Source organism: Bactrocera tryoni, chromosome 2, assembly GCF_016617805.1.
Source record: "Bactrocera tryoni isolate S06 chromosome 2, CSIRO_BtryS06_freeze2, whole genome shotgun sequence".
Lineage (NCBI taxonomy): Eukaryota > Metazoa > Arthropoda > Insecta > Diptera > Tephritidae > Bactrocera > Bactrocera tryoni.
The window spans coordinates 40,292,876-40,307,290 of record NC_052500.1 but is presented as its reverse complement, the minus strand read 5'-3'; the positions used below and the strand labels follow the sequence as shown (position 1 = coordinate 40,307,290).

The window sequence follows — 14,415 nt, the reverse complement described above, 5'->3', positions numbered from 1 at the left end:
TGTATTTCGTTAATAAGTTATTCCAACTTTTATTTTTCTTACACTAAATATGTACATATATGTATAAGCGTTTAGGGGCACAATTCCGATTTCTTTGGCGCCGCGATTTGAAGGTACCGTTGGAAAGAGGAAATCCTCCTGATTAAAAAATATTAAGGGTTATAGGTACCGCAAACGCTTAGTTTACGAGATATTCGACCTTAAAGTTCAAAAATTCCCAAAATTCGAGCATTTCAACAAGCTATTTTACCGCATTAAACACACTTTACTCACATTTTTCACTTCAAATTAATTAATTTAAACTATAAACTTTTTAATAAATCCACATTTTACACTTTTAACAGTTTTTTTTACCGAAGAAATCTTTATTTTAAAAATTACATTTTACACTCGTAGTGAACATCATGTGTGTGCTAAAATTACGACGAAATGGAGCGCTGCCATGTGATAATAAGGAAATTCGCTGAAATGACTTTTTTCCCAAAAATTCCTCTATCCATTCATATGAATATGTTCTTTATTTAATTTAATAAACAAATATGTAATATTATATACTAATATTATATAATAATATTATATAATAATATTTAACCATTTTATAATGAAAACTCAAACTTTGTTTGAATATTAGTGCAAGATAACCAAAAAATATAACCACTTCATAACGAACCTCAATATATTTTTTTTATTTTAACGCAGAAAGGAGTACTATGCGAAAGTACTTCAGTGACCCCGGGTATTCGCCCGACCAGGGTTATTTTTTTAAAGCGCGGCCGAAGGCCGCCAACGCAGAAAGGAGTACTACGCGTAAGTACTTCAGTCACCCCGGATATTCGCTCGACCAGGGTTATTTTTTTAAAGCGCGGCCGAAGGCCCCCAACGCAAAAGGAGTACTACGCGAAAGTATTTCAGTCACCCCGGGTATTTGCTCGACCAGGGTTATTTTTTTAAAGCGCGGCCGAAGGCCGCCAACCCAGAAAGGAGTACTACGCGAAAGTACTTCAGTCACCCCGAATATTCGCTCGACCAGGGTTATTTTTTTAAAGCGCGGCCGAAGGCCGCCAACGCAGAAAGGAGTACTACGCGAAAGTACTTCAGTCACCCCGGATATTCGCTCGACCAGGGTTATTTTTTTAAAGCGCGGCCGAAGGCCGCCAACGCAGAAAGCAGTACTACGCGAAAGTACTTCAGTCACCCCGATATGATATAAATTTTACAATATTATTATAGATTTTTACGTCTTTATTTTTATTAAACATAAATCGCATATTATACATATACATACATGTGTATAGTATATATGTATACATATGTATATACACATGTGTATATGGAACAAGTTTTCACAACTCAATATTATAACTTGAAAACTGTTGGAAAGTATTTTTTATTATAATTAATATAGAAAAAATAATCACGCAAAAGAACAAACAAAGAAAAATCGTTAAGAATCCTACAAATTTGGTGTTTGAGATGTGGCAACGCTCGTTTTCCTCATAATTGTAAACAATCTAGCCTTTGCAACGATGAGTGTTCTAAGTGATTTTTAAATTAATAAATATAGGTAAAATATTACAAAATAAAAGTGAAATGTGAACTTATTTCAATCTTTAAAGTGTATATTTAAATATAACAAGAGGAAAATGTGAAAACATTTAGAGAAACATAGAGAAATAACATGTTTTCTTAGTGCAAATTTTTGAATTTTTAAACGGGAATATTTCAAAAAATATTAGTTATTTTTACATTATTTTTGGATATTCCTCCTCTGGAGAAGTTACCCTATCCGCACATACCCCATTTATATGGAAATTCGTTTTTTTTACCCCGCCGCCAAAGTAATCGGAATCGTGCCCGTTTAGGCAAAAAGCGAAAACTTTGAAGCGTGATTTCTCGGTTTTTAATTTTTACGATTATTCTTAATTGACGGGCAGGATAGGAAAAAAACTAAAAGTCGTATGGAATTAGGGCAAAGTTTATTATCATTGACATAAAATTATCTTATATTTAAACTAAAAAAAATATTAAGAAAAGTCAAGTTTTAACATATTTTTAAACAACATAAAGTAAAATTTTTTTGATCAGAAGCCACTATTTATTCAATTTTTAATAAAATTTTAAATTTTACACATTTTTTTGGAATTTTCTTAGTTTAACTAGAAGATAAATTAATAAAAAATATGAATCTCTTTGAATTTTTTGTTTCCGATAGAAATTGCGACCTGCATCCTGCCCGCCGTCCGAAAAATGTACATGCGAGATGCATCGGGTAATTGCTTCCCAAAGGCAGAATATCAAAGATTTCGTATCCAAAAAATTTGTGAAAGATGTTCAAATATATAACTATAAAGCCTAGAAATTTCGCTTCAATCAATTAATTCTTTCCCCTTCCAAAAAAAATCCTCAAAAAATCGATTTTTTGAAGCGTCGAAAGCAGGCTCTCCCCTTAACACTTGCCATTGTCCGCGATCTTCACTGTTCGGCGACACGAGAGAAATGAGATTTTGTGCGCCGACAACGCCATACACGATAAACATGTTCGCGCACCGATCGTAAAAAATCAAACATTTTCGCGAACATGGATCGGTACGCGAACAAGCCCATACACGATAAACCGCAAGCGCACAAAACTGATCGAACGCACTTGTGTGCTCGTGTATGGGCGTGTATAATATTTTGCCATTTTGACGTCAATAGATTTGACAATATTGGATGAGAATATACGGCGTAAGGCCTGTTCAAATGAAAAAAAATTTATTGCGTCAAATTGTAGATTGGAGAGGGACGACGAGGACTGGTAAAGGATATTTCAATAGTTATGACAGAGATAAAGAGATGCCCAACTCATATCTCTTTGGAAGTGAGAGAGCAATTGCTAAACGTCAAAACCTCATGAACTTTGATAGCTGATCGAGTTCAGGAAGTTTTGACGTTTAGCAATTGGAAACGAGCAATGGCCAGATTGAAATCTTACCAAAAAATATGTAAACGGAGGGATTTGTTGCATTGTTCAAGCCTTATAAAAATATAAAGCAATGAAAGTTTAATAAATTTGCGTAATTTAAAAGTTGATTGATGAACGATGATGTAATTTGATAAACGTTTCGTAATGTCAAGCATCATAGTATTATTTTTAACGGAAAAATATTAAAAACATTTATTGATTAAGAAGTAAAAAGCTTAAATCCTTTTTCTGGGTATTGAAAGGTAAAAAGTCAGTTGTTTTAACATACTGTTTAAATGAGTTAAGCATCAACGCCTTCTTCGTGGTAAAACTGGCGCATACTAATAAAATAGCGCAATCCACCACAGGATGCCACTACAACACAACACCAATATAACACACCATACTCGCACCAACCCAACCAACAAAAGAAATGGACGACGGGGAAGCTGACACATTCGTCACCAGCAGTTCGCCCATCAGCACATAACTTTTCATCTGCAAGACTTTCGCTATACACAGATTCGCTTCTACACTGCGCCGCGTCGACACCTTCCGCATATTTTACATCGATCGGATGAATCTTGCGCGCTGCGTTCAGCATTTGATTCAACCGAAATCCTGCACGTATTTTTTCTCATCTCGTCTCCTCGCCGTGGAATTTCAATCGCATGTAACGAGTGCATTTACATATTTTTTTCTAATGTTTAAGTGTAAAATGTCAAAATTACTCGTTTTTAATTAAATTTATATACACCCCAACTAACAACAGTATTTTTTTATTGCCCCCGTTTAAATACATACCATATAAAGATTTAAATAGTTTCTCTATATATTAATAAACTACTATATAGTAATTTTTATTCGTACTAAATGTTGAGTGTTTTAATTTAAATGCCCAAAAATTATTATTTTTCGCGATCTGGCCATAATAGAAAATGTTATAAAAAACGCTAATTTTGAAGCGCACTCACATTGAAATAAAATGGACATCTCTTAATCCCTGGTTATGATCAGACAACATAAATCTGTAGAAATAGTGACAGTGCCAGTTCCTTTCTGCTTAAAGCCTTGCACAAGCAGAGGTAAAGAGATGCCTAACTAGTCTCTCTGGAATTGAGAGAGCAATTGCTAAACGTCAAAACTTCCCGAACTTTGATCGAGTTTCTCTATATATTAAACGACCTCTATGTAGTAATTTTTAATCATTACAAATGTTGGTTCTTTTAATTTTTTCAACTATTTTGTCCGATCTGGCCATAATGGGAAATGTTATAAGAAACGTTAATAGCCGAAACAGCTGATACGACCTATCTTATGAGAGCGCAATGTAAGTGATCAGCGAAAAACGCTACTCCCTTCCTCTTTGCCGTAGGATGTCATAGATTTCCACGGCATTTGTATTTTTGCCGTAGAAACGTGTCAGCTGATTGCTCTCTCACAACGCAGGGTTGCCAATCTCGATGTACTGTAGTAATTATAAAAGTTATCTTCAATGTGTTTGAAATTTTCTTAAACTAACTCAAACTCAGAGTCGAATGCTATTATTTATAAATATATAAACTATTTTATAAAGTTTTTGTCGGTTTTGTTATTTTATAATATGAAAAATTATAATTGAAAACGTAGATGTGATCAAAACTATATATGCGTATTGAGCAATGGCAACATTGTTCAAATGAAAACAAAAACATATGGCGGTTTTCTGCGTTTTTACCACGGGCTCAACTTTTGACACATTTTGCTCGCTAAGGAAGGGAACTGAGGAAGGGAGTAGCGTTTTTTGCCGTTCCTGCTATAATTTTGAGACGCTCTCGCAATGGAATAAGTTGGCTATCTCTTTATCCCTAACACAGCTACACAACTAACAACGGAACCATAAGATTTTCAAAAATTTTACAAGGCTAATATCATTTGCGAAATTTGCAAGTATACTAGTGGATCTGGCCACGCTGTGATAAACATGCTGTGATATACATTTTATACTATTATTCATATTGGCTAAATGAGTATCAGCCTTCCCACTTCTGCCCGTCAACACCATCCCACACATCCTGGTATGCAACATTGGTACGCCACATTCCCCACACTCATCATAATTTTCTTCGCTGCACACCGCGCTCTAACACACACACAATGACATCACACACCATCATCTACTTTCGCCGAACAAAAGTATCGGGTGATTTTTTAAGAGCTTGATAACTTTTTAAAAAAAAAAAAACCCATAAAATTTGCAAAATCTCATCGGTTCTTTATTTGAAACGTTAGATTGGTTCATGACATTTACTTTTTGAAGATAATTTCATTTAAATGTTGACCGCGGCTGCGTCTTAGGTGGTCCATTCGGAAAGTCCATTTTGGGCAACTTTTTCGAGCATTTCGGCCGGAATAGCCCGAATTTCTTCGGAAATGTTGTCTTCCAAAGCTGGAATAGTTGCTGGTTTATTTCTGTAGACTTTAGACTTGACGTAGCCCCACAAAAAATAGTCTAAAGGCGTTAAATCGCATGATCTTGGTGGCCAACTTACGGGTCCATTTCTTGAGATGAATTGTTCTCCGAAGTTTTCCTCAAAATGGCCATAGAACGCGAGCTGTGTGGCATGTAGCGCCATCTTGTTGAAACCACATGTCAACCAAGATGCTAACAAACTTTTTGTTGCCAAAAATGGAAGAACTGAACTTGGTTGACATGTGGTTTCAACAAGATGGCGCTACATGCCACACAGCTCGCGATTCTATGGCCATTTTGAGGGAAAACTTCGGAGAACAATTCATCTCAAGAAATGGACCCGTAAGTTGGCTACCAAGATCATGCGATTTAACGCCTTTAGACTATTTTTTGTGGGGCTACGTCAAGTCTAAAGTCTACAGAAATAAGCCAGCAACTATTCCAGCTTTGGAAGACAACATTTCCGAAGAAATTCGGGCTATTCCGGCCGAAATGCTCGAAAAAGTTGCCCAAAATTGACTCTTCCGAATGGACCACCCAAGACGCAGCCGCGGTCAACATTTAAAATGAAATTATCTTCAAAAAGTAAATGTCATGAACCAATCTAACGTTTCAAATAAAGAACCGATGAGATTTTGCAAATTTTATGCGTTTTTTTTTTTAAAAAAGTTATCAAGCTCTTAAAAAATCACCCGATACAAAAGGACAGACAACTGATAAAAAAAAACATTCTGGCGCTACGACATCGACCCGATCGACACGATTCCGGTTTTGGCTACCTCTTTCGCGAACATCTCGTTAACATAAAGTTTTTTTATACTTATCTTCATAAATAAATTTTAACGTTCCTTCCGCCTGCTAAATTTAAAGATATATTTTATACCTTGTGAAATAATAAATTTCGAAACTAATAACCACTTGAAGTGAAGTATAAACGAATTCTTTTAATCACAATTTGGGTAAAAAATCATACGAAGAGTGCGAAAAAGGTGCCACATACAACAAAACACATATAATAAACTATTCAATACAGTGAAAATTTCATTTACGAATTAAGGCGAAACCGTTTTTGACGGTAGAAAAACACAAGTGATTAACTTTAGGTTTGATTTTGAATAAGTTCATACAAATAAAGGTCAACAGAAAAAATAACAAATTTAAGGCTGTTTTCTCGGTTAGGTTCACAACATTTGTCAGTTCTAATTAAAAACGCAAATTCATTGCATACGTGTGAAATGTGGTATATCTTTTTTTATCGTCACAGCAAAATTGTTCTCTGGGTTTCCATACTAATGTATCTTTTGTCAGTTTAATAATAATTTTAATGCAATTTCAATAAAATATGAATTTTTGTAAAAATATGTACTTAAAGTGTGTTTCTCTATTGAGCACCTAGTGTTTTCTCAAAGGATCAACCAATAAAACACCCTTTAATATCTTAAAAAATGATTTTTAAGAAATTTTTATTGTTTTTTTTTAAGAATGAATCGGAGTTATCAGGTTTTTAAGGGATAAGGGCAAAACGTCAATTATACATATGTACATCAAGCTACCTGGCTGTCTCCGAATCGAAAAGCCAACAACCAGATCGATCATGTTGTGATAGACGGAAGACACGTCTCCAGTGTTCTAGACGTGCGTACGCTCTGAGGTCCTAACATCTACTCGGACCAATATCTTGTTGCAGCCAAGAGTGGCACCCGCCTCTGTTCAGCAAAAAGCGCACGTCAACAAACACAAGGAAGGCTCGACGTCGAGAAACTGCAATCACAACAGACAGCCGAACGATTTTCTACTTGGCTTGCACTCCTGCTCTCTGAGAGCACTCGTCAACAGCTCGGTATAAAAGAACTGTGGGACGGCATTTCAAACTCCTTACGTACATCTGCCTCCGAAAACATTGGTCTTCGGAAAATGCAAAAGAACAGATGGTACGACGAGGAGTGCCGTGTCGCAGTGGAGACAACGCAACGTTACGATCGACCACAACACGTGCGAGATGCGATAGATACCGAGAGTTGAAGAGGGAAGAGAGACGCATTTGCAGACAGAAAAAGAAAGAGGCCGAAATGCGTGAGTACGAAGAGCTTCATAAGCTGGCCGACAGGGGTAATGCTCGAAAATTCTACGAAAAAATGCGGCGGCTTACAAAGGGTTTCAAGGTTGGTGATCTAGTCACCGATGCCCAGAGCATACTTAAATTATGGAAGGAACACTTCTCCAGCCTGCTGAATGGCAGTGAAAGTACAACGCCAGGAGAAGGCGAGCCCGATTCCCCAATCGATGACGATGGAGCAGAGGATCCATTGCCCGACCATGAAGAAGTTCGAATAGCAATTACCCGTCTGAAGAACAACAAAGCGGCGGGGGCCGATGGATTGCCGGCCGAGCTATTCAAACACGGCAGCGAAGAACTGATAAGGAGCATGCATCAATTTCTTTCTAAAATATGGTTGGACGAAAGCATGCCCAACGATTGGAATTTAAGCGTGCTCTGCCCAATCCACAAAAAGAGAGACCTTACAATCTGCGCCAACTACCGTGGTGTAAGCCTCCTCAACATCGCATATAAGGTTCTATCGAGCGTATTGTGTGAAAGATTAAAGCCCACCGTCAACAAACTGATTGGACCTTATCAGTGTGGCTTTAAACCTGGCAAATCCACAACCGGCCAGATATTCACCATGCGCCAAATCTGGGAAAAGACCCTTGAAAGGAGAATCGACACACACCACCTCTTCGTCGATTTCAAAGCTGCCTCTATGCCGCGATGTCTGAATTTGGTATCCCCGCAAAACTAATACGGCTGTGTAAACTGACGTTGAGCAACAATAAAAGCTCCATCAGGATCGGGAAGGACCTCCCCGAGCCGTTTGATACCAAACGAGGTTTCAGACAAGGCGACTTTCGCTTGACTTCTTCAATCTGCTGCTGGAGAAAATAATTCGAGCTGCAAAACTTAATCGAGCAGGTACAATCTTGATATCATCGGCCTCAACACCCGCGCCGTTAGTTCTGCTTTCTCCAGACTGGACATGGGTCTGGTAGTGAACGAGGGCAAGACGAAATATCTCCTGTCATCAACAAAACAGTCGTCGCACTCGCGACTGGGCTCTCACGTCACTGTTGACTTTGTAGAAGTTGTAGATAGTTTTGTATATACACCACCAACAATGTCACCCTGGAAATCCAACGCAGGACAACTCTTGCCAACAGATGCTACTTCGGACTGAGTAGGCAATTAAAAAGTAAAGCCATCTCTCGACGAACAAAAACCAAACTCTATAAGTCGCTCATAATTATCGTCCTGCTATATGGTGCAGAGGCTTGGACGATGACATCAACTGATGAGTCGTCGTTGAGAGTTTTCGAGTGAAGAGTTCTGCGAACGATTTATGGTCCTTTGCGCACTGGCCACGGCGAATATCGACGACATTGACATAGTTCAGCGAATTAAAAGACAGCGGCTACACTGACTAGGTCATGTTGTCCGGATGAACGAAAACACTCCAGCTCTGAAGGTATTCGACGCAGTACCAGCCGGGGAAGCAGAGGAAGAGGAAGACCTCCACTCCGTTGGAAGGACCAGGTGGAGAAGGACCTGGCTACGCTTGGAATATCCAATTGGCGCCACGTAGGGAAAAGAAGAAACGACTGGCGCGCTGTTGCTAACTCGGCTATAATCGCGTAAGCGGTGTCAACGCCAATTAAGAAGAAGAAGATATGTGGCAGCACCGCCACTCGTTTCGGAGTTAATTATAATTGTATTGAGCATGGTAACTGTACCTGCTAGTTTGACATTTTGCTATGTATGATTTTCTTTTCCTTTTATATCAAATAAAATTCGAAGATCGTCCTCTTTCTTCTTGGAAACTCGTCGTATAAGGACGTGCCCACACGAACGTCCTACATATACATTTTCACACTTTCGGTAAGAGTTCTTTTAATATCCGCACTAGGTGAATTTGGTTGTTGTAGTTTTAGTGGTTTAGGAGTATGTACAATTAACTTACCCACGGGTGCCCCTTGTTACTGCGATCTCCTGTGCCAAACTAGAATTTCATATCTTAACTAAGTGCTTAGTTATGGCACTTAATATGCTTTCGGTTAATGGCGATTTGTGGTGGTGGCAGTAGTAAAGTCTCAATTTGTGACTAGTTACAACACATTCTCAAGTACTTAGTCACAAAATATTGTCTCAAATTTGTTACCTGTTAGTTAGAGGGTCACAAAAGTACAACGAGTTCTGGTTGCCATTTTGAATATATTGAATAGAGATCATCATAGTTATTAATCGATTGTCGCTTTTTATATTTTTTAAGCAATTCAAACACGAAAAAGTTAAAAATAAATAATTTTCACATAAATTTAGTAAATATTCTGAAATAAAGTCAACATCTATTTTTATTTTTATTGGTAATTATGCTTTTTGATTATGTTATACAAAATTTCATTTTTGTTTATATTCATTCAAGTGTAAATACATCTCTAAATTATGAAATGTATGAACTGATTAGACCTTTTCGTTTTCAATTGAGAGATTTTTGTGACTGTCATGTATTGAAATGCAAATCCGTATCAAGTCACAAAAATTGTTTCTAATTTAAAATCTCAATTTTAGAGACTTGTGACAGTATCACAGTACAGAATCGCTCGGTAAATCTATTCACAAATTTAGACTACATTCACTTCCAATAAAGCAGATATCTTCATATCGTTTAATATTTCTTAAGAGAAAACATTGTAATATCTGACTTTGTTATAATAGTCGTTTTGTTTCAAATATTTTCCATTTAATGGAAATAATGGACGTAGTTTGTGATTTGGGAAGTCGATTGCCAGGTGAATTCATATGCCTTGCTTTTTATATAATTGTTTGTATACATTTTTTTTGTTTCCTTAGATTTTTGTTTCCTTTGTAGTTTATTTAATTTACTTTTCATACACACTTTTCTTAAAATTAAAACTTAAAACTTAATTCTAAAGATATCTCTTCAAATGAAAACCTTTTCCATGTAAACACTTGAGTCCGATCATTCAAATAGTATGACATTTATATGCTTTAGTTGTCCGATATCGGCAATTCCTACATATGAGCAGCTTCTTTGTGAAGAAAAAAATACATTAGGGGTATTCTCTTGTTCTTGCAAAACCCTTGCATGGTGCACGAATTGTAGATTTTTCCCCCTAATGCAACGGCACAACAACAAACACACGCAGAAAAATATTTGCAAGGGCTGTAAAATAGGTCACACCAAAACCCAGGTTTATATTCATGCAATGACGCGTAAAAAACTAATTGCAAACCTGTGCTAGCTGTAGTTTTACTTAAATACATATTTTGACGTTAAATTGTTGAGGATTGTAAATTTTAAAGAGATTTTATAATTCCTATTTAAATGATAAAGATTTGTTACAGGTTTTTTGTTAAGAATGAATGCAGAAGGTGCGCCAATTCACAATAGCCATGCACAATAGTTGTATAAGATTTGTCCTAAAATTCCGCTAATTGAAAAGCTCGGATGATTGCTACACCAGTCTGTCACGAAATAAGCCGCTTCTTTATTGAGTTTCTCATTAAATACATATTTGGTTAACGGATTGTAGCATCAAGCCACATGATACATATCTACATACATATAGGTATGTCTATAGTTGAAATATGGTAAAATTACATTTACATTCACTAAGCTAGAGTGAAACTACTAGTCTACGAATACAACGCTAAAAAGAGGATACAATTATATTGATCATTCAGCATTCAGCAATCAGCTGACTGGTATTGGTTTGTGTCCTTACTAATTATGCGCAGGACTGCATTGTAAAGAATTTAAATCTTGAACATCCTGCCCGGCTGAACCCTCGCGGTTCAGTAATTCTTCTGTAGGACCTGTTAGGCGGCATAACTTCTGCACCGGTCGCTGACACCGCTGCTTAATAGGAAGTCCATTTGATGATGTCTGGTTGGTATTGTACTCTATCGTCACGGTACGCACCAACCCGTCACTGCCCGGGTGAACGTCAATCACCCGTCCCATACGCCAAACCGATGGTGGCAAATTTTCACCACGTATAAGAACTAGATCTCCACGCTGAACATTGGGTTCCGATCTAGTCCATTTGTTCCGGGTCTGAAGAGTGTGTAGATATTCGGATTGCCAGCGGCGCCAAAAATGCTCCAACATTTTCTGGAGGCGTTGCCAATATCGAAGACGATTTTTTGGAGCTTCAGGCAATGGAGGATCTGGACGACAATTGAGTGGTCGTCCGATCAGGAAGTCACCCGGTGTTAGAGCTATCCCTCCTTCAGGATCATCGTAGAGATCTATCAGTGGTCTCGAATTTAGACACGCCTCGATGCGAGTCAGGAGAGTAGACAATACAGTGTAACGCAACGTCTGGCTGCCCATTATCCTCAGCAGATGCTTTTTAGCTGAACGAACTGCTGCCTCCCATAGACCACCGTGATGAGGTGCGGAAGGTGTTATGAACTTCCAACATGTACCTTCAGCTGCCAGATGTTGTTGAGCATGTGCTGTTACCCAAGCCTTTAAGTCTTCCTGCATTTGACGATTAGCCCCTACAAATTGTGTTCCATTATCACTGTATAAAGGTGGTACAGATACCCCGTCGACTAATAAAACGATCGTAAAGATCTATAAATGCCTGTGTACTCTGTCCTCTGCCAGCTCAATGTGAACCGCTCGTGACGCCATACAAATAAATATGGCAGCATAGGTTTTTGTAGTCGGGGTAGCGCGATGCATTCCCACACGTACATGGAATGGCCCGCAGTAATCCAAGCCACTACGAGAGAATGGTGGGGCCACTAGTACACGTTCTTTCGGGAGCGAAGCCATTTGTTGACGTTGTATAATTTGAAGACGCCTACGACATGTAGTGCAGGCCCAGATGAAAGACTTTACTTGCGCCCGTGCGCCTATAAGCCAGAAACGTTGTCTAAGGAACTGAAGCATTTGTTGTATACCACCATGTAAGCAACGTGTATGAGCATCAGCGACTAGTAAATAAGCCAGGGCCCCACGCGGAATTATAGTTTGATGTCGCTGATCTTCACTTAAGTCGGAGTTTGCGAGTCGACCACCTACTCTCAGTATGCCGTCTGCATCCAAGAAAGGATTGAGTGCTAAGATTTCACTGCGACCCGCAATTCTGGAATGCAATTCAAGAGCCTTAATTTCTTGTTTAAAATGATTACCTTGTGCTTGTCGAATATGCAGAAGTAAAGCCCAGTGCTGATCTGCGACAGAAACTATATCGTTCCTGTAACCGCGATATTTCGGTAACCATCGCCTTAACCAAACAGTGGTGTTAAGTAAACGACTCAATTTGCTAAATTTCTCTATGAGAGGTATCCTGTTGTCTTTCGTGGATGTCATAATCCACTGGTAATTAGCTCTAGAAACGAAGATGGATACCACACGAGATTCAGCAATGGAGAGGTGCTCCTCCTCCTCCGTCAAAGAAGGTACGCGCATTTCCCCCGCGCTTTGGTGAATGCACGTCGGTCCGGTCCACCAAAGGTGATGATCTGCTAAGACGGCGGGAGATAGGCCTCTGCTTGCACAGTCAGCTGGATTTGATTCCGAGCGAATGTGCTTCCAAGCGTTAATGTCTGAATTGGCTTGGATGTAAGCTACCCGATTGGATACATATTGTTTGAACGTGGATGGTGGTTTGCGTATCCAGCATAAAACAATAGTGGAATCACTCCAATATGTACATGGGGCGTCCTGTAGGCCTAAGGCTTGACGTACGTTGTCCATCGCCTTGGTTAGAAGATGAGCACCACACAGTTCGAGGCGTGGCATCGTCCCATCCTAAATTGGTGCTATCTTCGTCTTCGCTGAAACAAGAGCTGTGCGTGATGTACCACCTTTATCGATCGTTTGAACATATATGACTGCTGCATACGCCTTACGACTAGCATCGCAAAAGCCGTGTAAATGCACCAAAGAGCCCACTCGTATACCTAGCCAACGAGGAATACGAAGTCGTGTAATATCTTGCAAACTGTTGCGGAATAAGACCCATGAACTGAGTAGTTCTGGAGGAAGTTCAGCGTCCCATGAGAGACCAGCCTTCCATAAGTCCTGTATGAATAGTTTGGCCACCACGACCACGGGTGCCAATACCCCAGTTGGATCATATAATTTCGCCACGTCACTCAAAACCTTTCGCTTGGTATGCATTGAAGTGTCGTCAACTAAGCCTACCTTGAAGAAGAGCTCGTCGCTAACTGGATCCCAGTAAAGACCCAATACCTTTGTTGTTGAGTTGTTCAACTCTAGTTCGGATGCAGAAAGTGTTGTACCGGTTATCGCAGATAATACGTGTGTAGAATTGGAATTCCACTTTCCCAATATTAATTGTCCTTGTTTCAAGATAGTCGCTACATCTTGAGCACGGGTAATAGCAAGTTCATCGCTGTCGACGCTATCCAAATAGTCATCAACGTAGAAATTATAAAGTATGCTATGACGCGCTGCGGCAGCCCGGCTTGGGTCATAGATGACTTCATAATTGTCATTCGCACATTGACGCAGTGCGCGTATTGCGTTGAATGGACTACAAGCCATTCCATAAGTTACCGTCTTCAATTCGTACACTTGAAGAGGTTCATTTGGCAATTCGCGCCAAAGTATTTGTTGCCATTTACGATGTCGTCTGTCTACCAGGATTTGTCCAAACATCTTCTGTAGTTGTTTGCAATTTGTTGAAATTGTCTATTGATCTCTCCTTTGATCGATCCTAGCGGGCTTGGTATTAGCTCCGCCTCGGATTCGTTGAGGAAAGCTCCTGCCTTTGCCAACTCGTCTGCTTTTTCGTTACCGAAAATGTTCCTGTGGCCGGGAACCCAGGTCAAGTTTAGTTGGAGCTTGTCTTTTATGAGCTTAGTGCTCTCTTGCAGTTGTTAACTACGCTGGAATTTGTCATGGGTGAAGACAATGCCAGGTGAGCTTGTTTAGAATTTCACTATGTCCGTAGTTCTGCTGAT

General features: G+C 39.0%; 2 protein-coding genes across 2 annotated transcripts; both read right to left on the bottom strand.

Annotated features, from left to right (window-relative positions):
- Positions 1-11,194: 11,194 nt before the first annotated feature.
- On the bottom strand, positions 11,195-12,707 carry LOC120768684. The gene is made up of 3 exons (XM_040095461.1): positions 12,616-12,707; positions 12,115-12,569; positions 11,195-11,976 (listed from the first exon to the last, which is right to left on the bottom strand). The coding sequence occupies exons 1-3, from the start codon at positions 12,705-12,707 to the stop codon at positions 11,195-11,197; spliced, it is 1,329 nt and encodes a 442-aa protein (XP_039951395.1).
- A 530-nt stretch (positions 12,708-13,237) lies between these two features.
- On the bottom strand, positions 13,238-14,110 carry LOC120768683. Its single transcript, XM_040095459.1, has 2 exons — positions 13,825-14,110; positions 13,238-13,791 (listed from the first exon to the last, which is right to left on the bottom strand). The coding sequence occupies exons 1-2, from the start codon at positions 14,108-14,110 to the stop codon at positions 13,238-13,240; spliced, it is 840 nt and encodes a 279-aa protein (XP_039951393.1).
- Positions 14,111-14,415: the final 305 nt, after the last annotated feature.

Coding starts and splice junctions, on each gene's coding strand:
- LOC120768684 (XM_040095461.1), bottom strand. CDS start 12,707: ATGGTTACCGAAATATCGCGGTTACAGGAACGATATAGTTTCTGTCGC. Junction 12,570..12,615: donor GCATATTCGACAAGCACAAG/GTAATCATTTTA, acceptor ATTGCATTCCAG/AATTGCGGGTCGCAGTGAAA. Junction 11,977..12,114: donor CTATGCTGCCATATTTATTT/GTATGGCGTCAC, acceptor CACAATTTGTAG/GGGCTAATCGTCAAATGCAG.
- LOC120768683 (XM_040095459.1), bottom strand. CDS start 14,110: ATGTTTGGACAAATCCTGGTAGACAGACGACATCGTAAATGGCAACAA. Junction 13,792..13,824: donor CGATGAACTTGCTATTACCC/GTGCTCAAGATG, acceptor TCTTGAAACAAG/GACAATTAATATTGGGAAAG.